The following is an 18,615-nucleotide window of genomic DNA, read 5'->3' as shown; positions in this document are numbered from 1 at the left end:
CACTAAAATTGTGTCAAAATATAATGGTATTATACGTAAAGTCCGCCCTTTTCTACCGGAGGCCTCTTTGCAAACCTTATATAATACACTTGTGCTTCCCTATTTAACTTACTGTGCAATTGTCTGGGCAGATAAAAACAACGCCAATCTGGATTCTCTTTTTCTCCTACAAAAACGAGTTGTTAGGACGTGCACAAATTCTTTGTGGCTCGCCCACACTGACCCACTTTTCCACCAATTAAATGCAATAAGATCCATGACATATTCAAATTTCAAACAGCAATTTTTATGCATAAATTTCATTACAAAATGCTACCAAATGACCTCTACGACAACTTCTTTACTACTAATGACGACATCCATACACACGATACCAGACATTCTAAAGACTTTCACATCCAATTATTTAATACGGTTTTTGCTAGCAACACCATCAAAACACATGGTGCTCTCCTCTGGAATGATCTTGACCAATCCCTTAAACTCACCCGTCTCCTACCGTATTTAAAAAAACATTCAAACAAAACCTCATCAATGGATATTTACATGATGATGTTTAAAGTGCTTTCTCCTGCATGATGGATTTACATGCGCTGCTTTAGTTCGCATTTTATGCTTCATTGATTTTTCGGACTTTATGTTGTCTGTCTATGGCATTCATAGAATTTGTAACCTTATAAATATCGAATATTGTATTTAAGCTATACACCAATCCGACTAGGCCATTACTGCGGTGTCCCCGACGTAAAACTGCGGTGTACCAAGGTCGGGGGTTCCATCCATTACTTTTTAGTATGCTATACAGAATTGTACACAACAGTGATTTTCAATACACGATCATGAATTGATTGAACAAATTAAATCTCCCGCACTGGTACACCTGTGGTTCCGTCAATAGAGGGCCAAATACAGTAAACGCTTCTCGGATCGGTGTATAGACTTGTCTGTAACCTTCAAATGGGTGCCACAACTTTGCACGCTTTGCGTTTCTGTGGCATCTACATCTCTCATACCACATTATTAAAATATTATTTTGTAATATTAATATTGGTATCTCAATTGTAAATTATTTGGCATTGCATTGTTACTAATTTATTACAAAATGTTTCTTTCTATATCATGTTATTTATATGTATGTGTGTTGAGATGAAAATAAAACTGAACTGAACTGAACTGAACTTATATAACCCAATATGATATAATATTATATTCCTCCGCTCATCATCATGATCATGCTCATGGAAGATGATTGAGAAGGAGCGATAACGCCTTTACTATGATTTTTTTAAAATATTTATTTTGTATATGAAAACACAAATTTCATACATTTCCCGACCCTAGTGGCCCCTTGCTACTGTAAATACCACAAAAATGTTAAATGTTAAATTTGGAGTGTATCATTTTGGCGTATAATTTTATTGAACCTAAACTGCCTTATGACGAATCTTACAGGGCGTCATCAAGATCTGGTACTAGGACAAAACGTCCAACCGGGTTAGCATGGTTAGTGTTTAGTTTTGTTAATTAAGTAGTCAATATAATTGCCTATACACTGCACTTTAATTAGCATGTTTGAAGTAAGATAAGTGTTACAATGTCAGTCATCGAGGATATGCTTTCATTGCCATCTGAACCCCGAGTATGATCATTAAACCAGGGCTCCAAGCTGATAAACAAATGGAGGGTCATCAAGTAGAATACGTGGTCTTCTTTCTTTTCTTTCTTCCTTCCTTCCTTCCTTCCTTCCTTCCTTTCTTTCTTTCTTCTTTTTGCACGTTATTAGAAGTTTAATCCGTGGTAATCCGTGATGGTTAAACTTTTAACATGTGAAGACCTGAGCGCAAGAAGACCGTAAGTCCACTTGGCCCCTCAACATGTATACACTAAAGTTACGTATAGTTTCTTACGGTTTTATAATGTTTAATACATGTTCCAGGATGAAAACATCATCAAAGGTTATGAAAGATTTGTTTTGGCCCCTGAACATGTATAAAACATTACCAAACTATACGAAACTATATGCAACTTTATGTATACATGTTGAGGGGCCAAATGAACTTACGATCTTCTTGCGCTCAAATCTTCATGTGTCCCAACTTTGCAGTTAACACTTATTAAGGGGTGCTCAATTGGGGTGCTTATCATCTGGAGGTATTTATTGGGAGTCACGTCTCCCCGAATTTGTCATTTTGTACATTTACACTCAATAGGCGCGCGCTGTTTATATCATAAACTTCATCTTAATTCTAGCTGTTGTGAGAAAAAATACCGATTGCTGAAATTAGGTATGTGCATTGCACAGGAATCGAATTTAGTTAGCAATAGTATACCAGCCAATGACTCTATGCATGGGGCGTAGCAAACGGGGGGACAGGGTGGACGAAGTCCATGGGGCGCCCGAGGGTTCAGGGGGCCCCAAGCACAAAAGCGAAAATTAGATAAGGGCTGATAATGGAAAGCAGGGCCGGATTTACCATTGGGCCAGATGGGCTAGGGTCCAGGGCCTCAAAAATGTGGGGCCCCAAAATTTGTTTTTGGCCAATATAGGGCAAAATTGTAAAATGTTGATCTGGGCTAAAATAGTCTGAAATTGAATTTTTTTGCGTGCTTTGCGCGCAAATGTCCGAGTAATATCGTAACAAAATATGTTGGTCCCCCTCTATATTATACGTAAACCAAAACTTGGCCACTGACTTAAGTGCACATACCTTTCTCGGCACTTGAGTTCGGGGCCTCCAAATTTTAGTCTGGTCCAGGGCCCCGATAAAGTAAATCCCGCCCTGGTTCAAAGGGCCCGTACTGCTCATTGTCCAGGGGCCTCTGATGCTCTTGCTATGCCCCTGCTATGTCTTTTTACATACAAACATCATCGCGTCCATATCAGTCGGGCATTGCGTTAACAGCACCTCTGTAAATCCTGCCACTCTTATCATTTCTCCCGCTTTTTCAATACCCCAAGCTGGACCTAATCCCATACCATCTTCATTTAAGGATACGGGCATGCAATTAAAAACACCGAAGTTATAAAGCATAGGTGCATATGGGAACTGGATATTTTTAGCTATTGAGCTATGTGTGTAGTCACCAATCAGAGCGAATGTCCCATCAGTCTTCAGCACTTCGTAGCAGCAACGTAATACGTCTGCCGGCTGGGCGGTAACATGGACCATATCATTAGCCAAGACAAAGTCAAACTTGCCTGACCAGTCTGAAGGAAGCGTACACGCATCTTGTTTCGCTACGGTGATGTTATTAAGGTTATGTTTTAGAACTTTCGATTGTAAGATTTCAAGCGCTTTACCACTTGTGTCCACTGCCAAAACAGTGCTACTCGGAAAGGCAGCTGCAAGGAGTGTACTGGTTGCTCCGGTGCCACAGCCAATGTCCAAAATACTGGTTCCGCATTCTGAGAAAGAGGACACAAATTTGGTTCGTTCTTAGTATATTTACGTTAGTCCTATATAAACATATCCCAAAAAGTAATTACCCCCTTTAACTAAAAAATAATCCAATTTTAAAACTGAAATAGTAAAAAAGAAATCCATTTTAGTTTTTAAAATGCAAATTTTGATACCTCATTTGTCTGGATATCTCAATATTTGTAGCCATGATATGGTATCTTGAATGATAAAGATACAGAATCAAACATACTGTCAAGTTCAACCTAATCTGTCCAAAACTGTCAAATATTTGCCCATCATTTTTTTGAATGTAGATTGACTGACCTATATTAGTTCACAACTAGATTGACCTTGTTGTGTAAATACTATTATTATTTATATCAGGCTTTTGAGCGATACAATAAAACTGTATATTGTACAATATTTTTAAAATACCCGGATGCAATACAATATTTCTTGAATATTGTACGCGTATCGCGTACGCGTCGCGAGTTACCATGGTTATGGCACCAACACGCGTCATGATACAACAGCACAACAATACGATACACTACAGACATCGTAACGGCTCACAGGAGATTTCGTACTGTATAAACAAGTAAAATCACAAACTTAATTCGCGGCGCGGCAATTCTGGATGATGATAACCTTAGTATATAATCCACATCTACAAATAAACATATATATAATTATTCCGAAATTGTCTTTGGAGAGCAAAGAGCAGAAAACAAGAAGGTCAAAAGGTAAGCTTACATTACAATACACATTGGTTAAACCCGGTGACTAGGTAAGCTTAAATTTTCATTTTACCGCATAGCAAAAGCCTGATATAAATAATAATAATAATATTGAATGGCTTGTTTTCGTGTGATACAAGAATATATTGCACTCGATAGAAAAATATTGCACTCGTCTTCGACTCGTGCAATATTTTTCTATCTCGTGCAATATATTCTTGTATCACACTCAAAGCCATTCAATATTATATAAATATCCTTTAAAAGGACCAGATAAACCACAGTATGCTTCGCTCTTGGTAGAGTATGATTGGTATGATAAACATAACTTTAAAACACAAGTCATGACAACTGCTCAGATCCATTGTCAGGGATATTTAAATGTTTTCAAATCAACAGAGTTTCATAATTGAATACGACAGCAGGATAATATCTTCATATATTTGTAAGTTTCTTTTATCGTTTGAGATTCTTTAAGGTGGTACTACACCCCTTGATAAATTTGTGACTATTTTTCCATTTTTCTCAAAAAATAATAACACACTGGTAACAAATGTTATGTATATTATAGGGCCGTGGAATCCAGGTACTACACTGGAATTACAGTGACTCAAGACAAGCGGCACGTTATTTATGATAAGAAAAGAGGTGTCGCTACAATGTACCTCATTTCTTAACATATATAATGAACCACTTGTCTTGAATCACTGAAATTTCAGTGAGTAATTGGATTCCTTGCCCTTATAATATACATTGTGTTACCAGTATGTAGTTATTTTGTGTGAGAAAAATGCAAAATTAGTCACACAATTTATCAGGTGTGGTACCACCTTAAACTTGGAATATAGCTTCGCACATTGAAGCAACATGATATGAATTCCCTGGCTTACTTGTTGCATTGGCAAAACTACAATACCCGTACTACGGTGCGTATGCCCAGTGCTGCCGATTTATTTTCGGAATAGATTCGGGCAAGTGTGGAGTGGTGATGGGTGTTTGGGTAACGTGCGTGTTTGGGGTGGGATGGGTACTTGGGATGACTGTGTGTGACCTACCAAGTGTCTTTGTCATGCCTGGTATTGCTGGTATAATATCAGCCAGAAGGTGTTTCTTGTATGTGTCTTCAGTCCATCCGTCTAATGCTGTCCAATAAACATCACTGTAGTCTGAATAGGATACCCCTGTGATAGGATATACAGGTATAATGTAGTAATAATAAAGTAGTGTGTCCAAAGGTATCAGGTTAAAAGGGTGGCGACAAAAATTGTGACCAATAAAATCCTCTTTTTAATAAATCACAGGAAATTGCAATAAATTGTACACAATTGTTTCAAATTCTTATAAATCTATTAAAACTGCCAATAAATAGCTGCCAATAAATAGCTCTTTTACTGCTACGAAACAGCAAATTTGTGCAGATTTTTACAAAATGGTGCTAAATGAATATATATCCACAATCTCTCATTTTCTTCCTGCAACATGGGGCGTAGCAGGAGAAGCAGTAGCAGAAGAAAAAGCAGTAAGTGAGAAGATGATATTAAGGAAAACAAGAAAAAGACGAAGCAGGAGATGAACAACAATTAGATGAAAAAGTGATAATGATGCTGCTGCTGCAGCTGCTGATGCTGATGATGATGGTGTTGATGGTTGTAGTGGTGATGGTGGTGGTTCTGGTGGTGATGGTAGTTGTAGTGATGATGGTGGTGGTGGTGGTGATGGTGCTCTTTTTAAGGCCAGAGTAATGGAAGACACATTCGCCCATGCCCGAATTTGAGATTTCTTGATATTTATCAACACTAAGATGTATTCTTTCACTTGAAACTGATAAAATACAACTCGCTAATATTTACTCGGATTTATTTCAATCTTTTCAACTCTAAAAAGTCACATGGCTCAAGACAGCTTAGCAAATTGGCGGGAAATTATGAGTCACAAATGCGCAAATGCGAAATATTGTGATTACGCGCGCGATTCGCGTCGCGTGACGCGTATGTCCAACGCAGTCAAGGCGCATTCGGTATGTTGTTAACGCCAGCAAATGTGGTGTAAACAAAACAAAAATTTGCAGTCAAAATGCCTGTTAGATTATTTAATTATTTTGAATTTTTGCGCACTGAAAGCAGACATTATAGATTCATTGGTGCAAAAAGATGTATATTTAGACCATGCACCAGATACAGCTTTGACAATCGTGAAAGTCTTACCGAAAGTGAAAGTCTTTTAAAATATAAGGACGTTTTGTGCATTAATATTGCACGATTTTTGAGACAAGATAATTCAAAAAATATGCAAGCAAAAGGTAAACTTTTAAACAAAAATATGCACCATTATGTGCAATTTTTAGCTTAATAGAGTGACAAAATTGCTTTTTTCACATGTTTTTTTCAATATTTCGAAAAAAAGAGACGAATTTAAAAAAAATAAAAAAACCTTCCCTAAGTTCATGTCTCTTCTTCATGAAAATCTTACTGATTTTTTTTTACTCCGAACGGATTTTTTTCTAAGTTTTCAAAAAAAATTGGAGTAAAAAAGTGAATTTTTGTGATTTTTTCAAAAACTCGAAATCTGACGTCAGCATGGGATTCCTTGACTCATTTCCTTTCCAAAAATGTATAGTTTTATATACTTTGGACATACAATTCAGAAATAATGGTGCTCGAAAAGGTCCATGTTCTCTCCCATTACTCTGGCCTTAACAAGTAAAATCTGATCGTACCTTTTGGTCCGTCTTTCTTGAAGCAGTTTACAATTTTACCAAATACTTCTGCCAGAGCAGGAATAGTCAGTGAATAAGAAGCGCTACTGTTTGAAGCCCCTGCTTTTGTTAACGCATTACGTCGACGTGGCGGTAGCAAGAACCGATCCACTCCTGCGGAATCTGACGATAATTCGACGATTTTGCCTGTGACCATTGCTCCAAGCCACTCCCTAACATAGCTGCATTCAAACAAAATAATGAGAATTTGATTTTATTCAAATAGCTTTGAACCATTGACCAGAATTTGAAGTACATATTCGAACTCGAAGGAGAAAATCAGTACTTCCATTATACAGTACGCCAAAAAATTAAGGTACGGGTTATGTTCATCCCCTGTATATCCGAAACAAAGACAGAATGATATGTCATAATTGGAACAGGCATCCAATAGCTACATCTTTTAGCTCGAATTTGTTCAAGAAATAAAGACTTGACTGCCCAAAGAAGATGCCAATTTAAAAGTTGCAGTTTGCTCCATCGCATGCCCTATTGGTTTGTACACAAAGCGTTCGTGAAAAAGAGACCTGGCGCCGTGCTTCCATTGATTAGCACGTTATAACTAGCGTCGTGCTTTCATTGATTAGAACATAAAAGTGCAACTTTTGATTTCGTTGATAAGGTTTTAGATCACTGTTTCTTTAATTCTCAACCAATTTCAACAAGTAAGGTCTTAAATTGTTGTCATTATTTGGATATACAGGGGTGAACACAACTGGTACCTTACAGTTTTGGCTTACTGTATTGTTAGAAACCTGCAAGCTGAGACTATGCAATTGAATAAATCTCAGCTGCAAGATCTAGATTTCATCATAAAATGAATATATGAAAGCGTTTTCAAATAAGTAAATTGCAAGTAAGTCAAAGTGTTAGGTAACTGGCTAAAAGAACACTATCATCAATGCAGTCTTACCGTTCTTTTGAATCCGTGGCTTGAGCAATCTCTGTAGAAGATTTTGGTTCGTCCCATTCCGCCATCTTTTCAAACAATCCAGTCTGAACGCCTAGTGCTACAGACAAACACAGATGGCTATCACCCACCAATTGAGTCATTCTGTCAGAAAGGCATTTTCTGTTTCTGCTGTTGACGCCATGTTGCTGAAATTCGAAATAGACAAACAAATTGCTTGTGAACAAACTTGACATAATTAACTACACCAGGCACAAAAAGAAACTCGTCAGTTATATTCATCCTTACTGTTCAATAACTTGATAATTTTGGATTATTCTGATAATTGGACTTTGCTTTCTCATTTGACACCCTGTTTGTGAAAAACGAACAAGAGTTGACCAAGATATGCGCCTCAAAAGCCTCAAACCCCAAAATCAAAAGTTGCATTTTCAACGATTTTCAATGGGAACGCATCGTTGTATTGCACGCAAACACCACGGGCCAATCAATAAAGCACACAGTGTAACCGGTACAATTGAATCGTTAAAATTGCAACTTTTCATTTTAGGGTTTGAGAGTTTGGAGGCGAATATCTTGGTCAATTCTTGCTCAATGTTCACGAACAGGGTGTCAAATGAGAAAGAAAAATCCAATTAACAAAATGTATATTTCAGAATACTCCAAAATTATCAAGTTATTGAACAGCAAGGATGAATAACTGACGAGTTTCTTTTTGTGCCTGGTGTACATTGCGACATTCGTTGCATATAGGATATCATCTGTTTCCTTGTAATCACAGAATATGTGATATATAATTATGATATTATGTAGAAACATATTGTGCTACATATTCCGTTTTAAATGTTGCGACACCATTGTGCACTTTTGGAAGTATATAACAAAATAAAACCATAAGGTAATGTTGATTGGGACACACTGCGATATTCGTACCGGATGTAAAAGCTATTATCACCATTATTATTACCATAGTTAAGTACCATGTTCCAAGTTTATGAAGCGTAAGCCTCTTCCTCTGTTAACACCTAAACAAATTAGGGAACAACAATAAAGCACCAGGATATTATTTGTATACGTTCTGGAAGCCGGTTTCTAATATTGTATCATCATGGTTAATTGGTTATTGTAGAGTTCTTTCTGAAAAGCTGTCTGAGTGTTGAGCGTGTTTACTAGCATATACATCACCAGTCATGTTGGTGTTTATTGACAAGCCCGTGCTTCTTCAATATGCAACATTGGATCCTCTATCCTCTATAGATTTATAGCTTTAAGACCTTTCACAAGTAGTGTTCAGACAAACATCCACGGTTTACCATGTAAAACGAACTATTTTTATCAAAATTGAACATTGAATATACATGTCACATGTATTCACCACATCAAATATGAAGTTCATACTTAATTACTTTCAAAGTTATAGCTATTTTACTAAAAGGTACTAAAAGGCCATTGGGTACCACTTCCGGTGTTTCTGTGACCTTTATCAACCACGCGATATGTAAAGGAGTAAATCGTCGGACGTACGCCTGGCGGAACTTACGCTGACCATCGTTCGCACTGCACCTACTCCTGGCAGCGCCTACCGCTACTAGTCCTTCAAGGAGGACCACGCTCCATTTAGTACGATAGTCCACGCCGTCAGGCGTGGACGGCGTTGATTATAGTGCTAAATATTGCGTTGGTCCTGTATGGACTAACCGCTACTCCTAGCAACTTGCGCCGACCAAGTTCCGCCGGCAATGTGAACACGACTGTAGATCAACTCTTGTCAAAGGTAAAGGAATTGCAGTTGGTGACAGGTTTATAGATAAACATATTGGAGTTGATGACAAGTTTGAGACCAGGACAACTGGCTATAAGAGCACACCTCCTACTTCGGTGGGTGCTACTAGTTAGTAAGAATATTCGCGGCTCATGCCGCTCATACTCTTACTACTACTTGTATGATTATATTAGGCTGGCGGGTAAGCATCATTAATTCATCTCGTACACTGGAAGGTAATGTGTTGTTTGTATTGTTTATCCTTGACTGCTCATATACATAAGTACCAGACTTGAGTCCTGTTTATCAGGGACAGTCTGTGTAGCTCAGTGGTAGAGCGCTCGCCCGACAAGCGAGAGGTCTGGGGTTCAAGTCCCCGCACAGGCAGGTATATCTGGAGTTTTTACTCTGGTATATGCATGTTATGTTTCCATTTGTAAATTCATGTTTAAATGTGCTAGTGTGCGATGCGTAATTCTTCTTTCCCCTGTATTATTAAAAATAACGATTAAGCATCATTAATTTGATCTCGTGCGCTAGTTTGTAATGTTTGAATGTTTCCATGTTCCAGTGTATGATGCGTAAGCCTCTTCCTCTGTTTGTATGATTATATTAGGCTGGCGGGTAAGCATCATTAATTGATCTCGTACACTGGTATGTAATGTGTTGTTTGTATTGTTTACCCTTGGCTGCTCATATCCATAAGTACCAGACTTGAGTCCTGTTTATCAGGGACAGTCTGTGTAGCTCAGTGGTAGAGCTCTCGCCCGACAAGCGAGAGGTCCGGGGTTCAAGTCTCCGCACAGGCAGGTATATCCGGAGTTTTACTCTGGTATATCTGCCTATGCATCAATATGTTTCCATTTGTAAAATATTCATGTTTAAATGTGCTAATGTGCGATGCGTAATTCTTCTTTTAGCTTTTCCCTGTATACTAAAAGGTGGTTTCATTTTTCGTAAATTACAAAAAACAACCATCATCACAAACATTGCAAAGTTCCATTCCTCAGCAGAGTAACAATCCAAGCACTTGACAACATTTGTGTTACTGTGAAAATTCACCATTAGTTTCTGAGATAAACATTATTACTCAAAATATCTAAATTAAATTATTTAATATACTTCAAGTCAAAGTCAATCGTCAGAGTCCCAAATTCTAGTTAGACTTCAGGATATTATCCTAAAAGTCCAAGTTCCTGTTCAAAAAGGTTGATCAGCAGTTTAGTCGTAATCTCCACAGTGTACAACTATTTCTAGTTAGCATGTAGCATGTCAGGTTCCAGTAATGATACAAGATATTAACAGGTCATTGCACACTGTACTGAACATTGTCTCTTTTCTCGATAATTATCTCTTTTTAACTACTGAAAGACTACTGAACTTCCATGAACTTCAATTTGGTTGATACTTAAAATACAGTCTATTGTGCGTTGACTATAGGCCGACGTGCAAAAGACTTATCATGCATGATATAATCCAACTTTTTGTTTGATCTGCCAAGTCTACTATTTGTCTGATTTATTATTTAATTTAAAGGCCTATTCAGTGATTTGCTCATGGATCGAAAAATTATAGATTTGGGCATCTTTGTTAGTGTCATAGAGCATGTGCTGACATAGCCTGCTAGTGGTTAAGCTGAAAGCCATGTATTTAAGACAAAATAAGACATTCTGTAATTTCATGTATTTGAATGGGGTTTCAACTTGGTCAATACTGCTGTTTCCCTCGTTTTTTGCCAAAATGTTAATGATTTACCCTTCACTTTTAGGGAATTTATACACATGTTTGTTTTGATTGGTTTTTGTTGTTGTTGTTGTTTTTGTTTGTTTTTTGTTTTTCACTTGCGCTGGGATCACTGAATAAGCCTTTAAAACACAGTCAGTAATGCAAATACTTGCATTGTCGAACTTGTAGAACTTGTTAACTTTGTTTTAGACCTATTAGTGAAAACTATAAAATGTCAATCTAAATGTATTCATGCCTTGCGTATAAAAAGTTGTGATAACGAGATTTCTTCATTATTTGGCGACACTTGGCTAGCGAGGTTGTGTAAATTTATTGTGTGTAAACTCCAAGTTTGTACGTGACATTTTAGTGCCGAACTCGGGTGAAATAAAATCTAGTGTCAAATTTTGCTGCATTACTCTGTCTGGATAATAGAATTCTATTAAATATATTTTGAATTCTAACAGATAAAAATGTGCAGTAAACCACGATTTATCAGCATTTAAAAGAGATGTTAACTGACGTGAGGTATCACATGTTTTTGTAACTTTAAATACTCACTTGTATTTCATATCAATCTTACATCACTTTTATTCATTAAAAAGGAAAACAAAAATATACAAGTCTAGATCAGTGCCCCATGTTGATGGTGGCACGCAAGACATAAGTATAAACACACACAAATACAAGACATGTTATAAAACTTTGTATAAAAAGGCATAATATAAAAATACAATCAGAAGAGTAAAAAGAGCAGCCTAAAACAGACCAGACACCTAGATTAACAATAAAAAAATATTAAATTTCTAAAAACGGTGGACAAATCCAGGAAGGCTCTTGTTTTGAATGAAAAATACTGAAAGATGAAACAATTGCCAGTTTTGAAAGATTATCCCTGAATATTTTGAAGGATGTCGGGTTATTGCAACGTTTCAAGATTTCTTTTAAACGATGAATATTGTCTGGTGTCCTCTTGAACCTACTTCTAAACAAATAAGACTAGCTTCGTAACCAGAGTCTTCAATGTCAGCGACCAGGGGGGGGGGCATATTTATTGCACTTTCGAACATGAGCTTTAGCAACGTTGAATTCAAAAGGGACAGTGAGCTCAATGATGACTAATTTTTAATGTTTTTCCAAAAAGACAAATATCAGGAACCAGGTTTGTAGTTGAACATTCAAAAGGAATTGTTGTGGGGGTGGAATGTTAGTTGCTCTGGTTACCAAGTCGGACAAAATTTGGGGAGGACTAACATCATTAATAAAGCCCAATTTAATGGTTTTGACAATATAATTGAGAATGTTGTTGTGTCTCCATGTGAACCGACCTTGTTCAAGGGAAGTTTTGCAATGGTTAAGCACGTGGTGGAGGGTCTCACGGTTCCTGCAAGTTCTGCATTTATCAGATGCTGCTTTGCCCCATCGTTTGAGATTGGTCTTATTATTCATTGTGTCACCAAGGGCATTGACCAAAAATTTCAGGACACCGTGGGGAAGATTGTAAATAATGCTCTTCCAATGGTGACATGTTGTTTCTAGAGCAAGAAGATCGAAAAATCGCCCTTGAACAAGGAGAGTTTTAACATGCGAGTGCCACATTTTTTGAACTTTATCTTTCAGATAGGTTTTAGCATTTTTTTGAATAGTTTTGAGAGGAGTGTCAACAGATTTATTTACAATTTTAAATACCGATTCACTTTCATGAGTTATAGATTTTTTCCTAGTCCAGGATTGTTCCCTATTGAGACGAGTGTCAAGACAGTGGTTGACAAGGGGACCTCCTTTAACTCTAGAAGAGATGTGCGCTGTTAAATGAGCTTCACGGTACAAATCCGAGATAGATTTGATGTCTAAACCTTTTGGCATGTGAACGAAAGCCATGGTGCCAGGGTGGGGAATACCAAAAAATGTCTTTAAATACCTGTTGGCAAGGGCATCCAGCTTTTCAAGATGGGTTGCGCACATGTCGTTCACAGTACGATGATACCTCAAGGATGGAAGCAAATATTGCACATAAATGCGAATTTTATATTCAGCACGAATGGGGGAGTTTTTGATGTTGTCTAGGCCCGATGTCAACATCTGTCTGACATACTCGTAAATATCAGATTCTTTGTTATTAAAAGTGATAAGAGACCCTAAAATTTATGGGATTCAGTTTTGACTGAAGGTATAGCAGTCTCACCCAACTGATAAAGCAAATCGGATGACGAGCCACGGACAAGTGACAAGAACGACATTTTGCAGGTTTGAGTTTCAGACCCATCGTGGCAGTAAGCGAGTTGATTTTGGATATCAAACGCTGGTGAGTGCGCTTATTGCCAGTAATGAGGCAGAAATCATCTGCAAAAGGAGTGGTAATAACTTTAGTGCCGTCGATATCATATCCGTGGCTCATCTCAGATTCAAGAAATTGAATTATGGGATCAAAACACATAATGAAAATGATTGGTGAGAGTGGGTCGCCCTGGAAGATGCCCCGTTTAAACTGAAAGTTAACGGAAGACCATTGCTTGGTTGTAATCTTACCAGATATGTTGGCATACAAATTGAGGATGTACTTTTTGACTTCATTAGGAACATTGCATCTATTGAAAGAATACTCGATAAGATCATGTGGAACGGAACCAAATGCATCTTCCAGGTCGAACCAAGTAAAATGAACAGTACGATTTTTACTCTTAGCATGGCGAATTATTTCATGCACTACTTGGTTGTGCTCAATACAGCCATTTTTGCCTTTTAAGAATGCTTTTTGGAGCTGAGGATTTACAATTACCTGTCATTCTTTCGTATTATTTTGACAGTAAGTCCTAATTTCGGCATTACTATTAGCAAAAAGACATTCCCGTACCAAATTAAAAGACTTTCTTGGAAATACCATCACTGCTGCCTGATGGGATCATAGTAGTGAACCCGATTTCGCAATTGATGCAATGAGGACCAGGGCTGAAACCGGTATTCGCCAAGGAGGCAGCCAGTAAACTCACTTCAGAAGAACCAAAGAAAAACCAAATAGACCTTTTCAGGGCTACCTTTTATCCCAAAAAGAGAAATGACATATGTTGTAAATAAAAAGAAAGCAAGAAACAACAAAGTAAGAAAGTAAGAAACATAATAAAACAAAAAGGCATAAAATGTATTTAATAACCAAGAAAAAAACAAGTAATCGCAAGTATAGTAAAAGAGGTCCCATCCCATATCCATTTTGTGCTCAAATTAATGACACTTAACAAAATCCATAGCCCATAGCCCACCGGTAAAGCCCATTCCCTAAATAAAATTTGTTGTTTTATAAAGTTATCATTGAGGAATGTTTAATATTCATGCAAGCGGGTGGACTTAGCTTGCAATGACAAAGGTACCAAAATTTGAATTTTGATGATTTTTACGATCGTCCGGATGAGCAAATCACTGAATGGGCCTTTAATATATTATGATGAATCTCAACACAAGGAAGTATAGTAATCTTAATTTTTCTTGGTGTGTAAAAATTTGAAATATAAACTTGAAGGGAACAACCCAAAAGTTTGATGAAGTCATAAACGAAAGTCCTTTTGTTAGGGGGAGTGGGTCAAAAAGGGCGATTACGTTAGTAAAAAGTAGTTAAAAGCTATTTAAAGCCATAATTTACGAACTTTTAAAATGAGTTTGGTCTTTTTTTTTTCAAAACTGATTTTTTGCCATATTTGTAATGTTTAAACATGCCAGTCCCAACTTACACGAAATTAGATTCAACCAAATTTATTGTGTTTTTGGACAAAAGCAAATTTGAATTAAAATAAAATCATTTTAACATCACAGTTAAGCGCCTGAGATAATGAGTGGATTTTCTGTCACTATACCTCGATCATTAGTTTGACAACTTTCCTAATAATATTGCATAATTTTTGTCTCTGTCTTTTGTTCAGTGTTTTGTGTTACTGTAGTTGTAAATTAGGTTTGCTTCTCCAAAGAAACCCGTATGTAGGTAAATGAATTTCACAGCTCATAATAAGGGGTCTGACATTTTATTCGGAAGGGGGGGGGGCGTGGTCCCAAATATACTGGGGTCATAATTTTTGAAAGAAAAATAGAAATAGGGGGGTCATCAAATTTTTGATGCCCAAAATGTAAGGAGTCACAAGATGACCATAGATTTATTCATCAAGACTGATTTCACGATGAGCCTATTTAGGGGGTAAGGTGTATCGGTGGGGGTGGGGGGTAATAACTTTTTGTTGCCGAAATAGGGTAGTCGCAATTTTTTTTGACGCCGACTTTTTGTAAATTTGGTACCCTACCCCTTGAATCCATTGAATCCATTGCTTAACCCCCTGAGCACTACCTGCCGATCTACATGATCTAACATTGCCTCTGATTGGTCAATTGCATTATATCTACACTTTAATCACCAATCTTTTGTGAGACATGAGAGCACATCAGACACACCAAATTGCATTTTGAATACTAGGAATGTGATATCAAAGCATAAATCTAATGATATGAAAAATGTGAACTTTTGCATTGAAGATATCATTTTTCCCCAAAACACATACACATTGCTGATTTTTATGTCTTTTGTGGAAAAATGTATATCTTCAATACGTATGGTCAAAATTTTCAATTGATGGTTGGTTTGTCATCCCAGATACATAGGGCATTAGATTTTAAAAATTTACTTCAAAGACAGTTTTTGTCTAAAATGTCAGAACTTTATATTTTTAATCAAGTTAAAATTTAGGAAACGAATTTGGAGAAAACCTTCTGTTAATAAAATACTATGCTGAGCCACAGCCTGGGTGGCTCACGCTCCAGTAATTTCAGATGATTGAGCTCAGTAATACATCAAAGAATGTCTTCCAATTCATGAAAACAAATAGATAATCAGCTTATCGGATTAAAAGCTTAGAGGACGGTCTTGCTGCTCAGCGAGTGTTTGTAATTATCAGAAGGTTTTCTCCAAATTAATTCTCTAATGTATATCGCGAATTTCAAAAAATCAAATTTATTTGATATCAGAAGGTCATTCCTCGTATTCAGAATACAATTTGATGATCTGATGTGCTCTCGGGTTCCTACAAAAACACTGTGTGTGACCATCCCCTAAAGGTTACACAAAGAAACGTATAAAAAACTATATAGGATATAAAAGACGTATAAAGTTGTTCTCTAAAACAGAAATTCCTCAGTAATCAAATATCGCAGCGAGTGAAATGTTGGTGCATTGGATGTAGCTTAACATTTTTTTTTTTGTGTGTTTATACAAATTTTTAGAATAAATTTGAAAATCCTTCGTTTAAAGCCTTTTTACGCACCATGTTCACAAGATCAAAAACGCGTTCCATGATGTATTTTTTTTCAAATGTTCGCCCCGTATAAAACCACGCCGAGTGATTGTTTTCTTCTTTTTTGTATTGTACTACAAATCGATCAAAGAAATAATGTTGCCATGGGGAAGAACCAAATAAATACCAATTAAATTTTAAAAGCCCGTTTTGGGGGAACAATTTCGAGAATCTTGCATGAGAAAACACTGTTTTTTACATTATCGATATCTTGATTGTGGAACTTTAATTTTGACATCTAACTACCAACATTATTTCTCAACGGCCTGTCGATTACTCTACCATTTGATTTTCATTCCAAGTTGAAGCTACTTTTGCAACAAAAAAACGAGTTTTTTCGTCATCGATGCGTCCGGCTTTGCGGGGGCAATGCGCTTGTTTATCATAACAGCCTGTGTGCACTAATGAATATCATAGTCAGTTTGAGACCATCAGTTTTCGTAAGCTCCCTCCGTGGCTCAATCGATTGGCGCGCAAGACTCATACTCTCGACTATGTGATAGTTTTGAGCTGGTCAACTAGTACGGGTTCGAGTCCCTGTGTGGTCCAATTCTATTTTTTTTCTTTTTTTTCTATTTTTCTGTCTTCTTTCTTGTTCGTTTCTTTCTTTCTGACTGCAGTGATTGATTGTTTTTGCCGGTTTTTTAAATTGTTTTTGCCGTGTTTTTTTTATTATTGTATAATTCAAGAATAGGCCTACTAGTCTAAATAGGCGTGGCCTATATAAGCCTATGACTATTTTTTACAAATTAGATATTGGTTGTTGGTTTTGTTATTGTTGTTGTAGTTATTGTTGTATATATCGCATAATCAGGGAAGGCCTACTATTATAGCCTATAGCGGCATTGATTTATTTCACGACAGATATCATCTAAGGACAATATTTAAAAAATTGAAAATTTATAAAATACCATAGGAAATTTGCAGAAAACCTGCTGCCCGCTATCATGGTTGCCCCCTCCCTAGCTCTCCCTATCCCTGCAACATAGGATGACTCACGTGCCACGGTTTTATAAGTTCGTGGTCATGTGCATGTAGAATGTACACAAAGTAGGCCCCTACTCTTGAGTTCATTTTTTTCTGCATGGCTGTTTCTATTATTAACTTACGCCCCTCTGGAATCAAGCCTTGAAAAATCCATTGTATAAACTTATTAAGGGATCTAAAATGAGCGTTTATTGGGTTTCGACAGTATTTTTTGTGGGACATGAGAGCACCTCAGACCTATCGAATTGCATTCTGAATACGAAGCATGTCTTTCTGATACCAAATAATTTTCATTTTTTTGAAAATCACAATATAATACAAATTTTATGACAAATTATAAAAATTTGATATTTTTCAAATTTTTGATATATAACAGTCCTCGAAGTAAATTATATAAATCTAATGATATACTCTTAAAGTGTATGTAGCAGGGAGAAAAAGCCGACAGTCAATTGAAAATTTTGACCTTTCATATTGAAGATATGGATTTTTTCCCAAAAAGACCTAATTTTTTTTGGTGTTTTGGGAAAAAATCCATATCTTCAATACGAAAGGTCAAAATTTTCAATTGATCGTCGGCTTTTCATCCCACCTACATACACTTTAATATAAATCATCAGATTTATAAAGTTTACTTCAAGTACTGGTAAATATCAAAAATATCAATTTTAATGATTTGCCATAAAATGTGTATTAAATTGCAAATTTCAAAAAATCAAAATTATTTGATATCAGAATGACATTTTTCGTATTCAGAATGCAATTCGATATGTCTGATGTGCTCTAATGTCCCAAAATAAATACTGTCCAAACGTTCATACCCCAGCCCTTAAATGATAATAATATATGAAACTCTGTGCTTAATATTAATGATCTTATTTGTATACATTGTATTGTACATAATGTGCTGGCAACTTTTAAGTGTTGGGTTTCGTGGCCCATCCGATCATGCATGTACTATTATGTATTTCTATAAATAATCTAATCTCGCACATTATGACACCACCAATG

At 36.6% G+C, this 18,615-nt stretch overlaps 1 protein-coding gene across 1 annotated transcript; it reads right to left on the bottom strand.

The window, feature by feature from the left end:
- Window positions 1-1,801: 1,801 nt before the first annotated feature.
- Window positions 1,802-7,998, bottom strand: LOC140168193 (S-adenosylmethionine-dependent methyltransferase Rv2258c-like). Its single transcript, XM_072191521.1, has 4 exons — window positions 7,807-7,998; window positions 6,855-7,075; window positions 5,194-5,319; window positions 1,802-3,406 (listed from the first exon to the last, which is right to left on the bottom strand). The coding sequence occupies exons 1-4, from the start codon at window positions 7,944-7,946 to the stop codon at window positions 2,844-2,846; spliced, it is 1,050 nt and encodes a 349-aa protein (XP_072047622.1). The 5' UTR covers window positions 7,947-7,998; the 3' UTR covers window positions 1,802-2,843.
- Window positions 7,999-18,615: the final 10,617 nt, after the last annotated feature.

The sequence above is a fragment of the Amphiura filiformis genome, chromosome 13 (genome assembly GCF_039555335.1).
Source record: "Amphiura filiformis chromosome 13, Afil_fr2py, whole genome shotgun sequence".
NCBI lineage: Eukaryota > Metazoa > Echinodermata > Ophiuroidea > Amphilepidida > Amphiuridae > Amphiura > Amphiura filiformis.
Note: the sequence above shows the minus strand (reverse complement) of the source record. Positions and strands in the feature narration are given on the sequence as shown.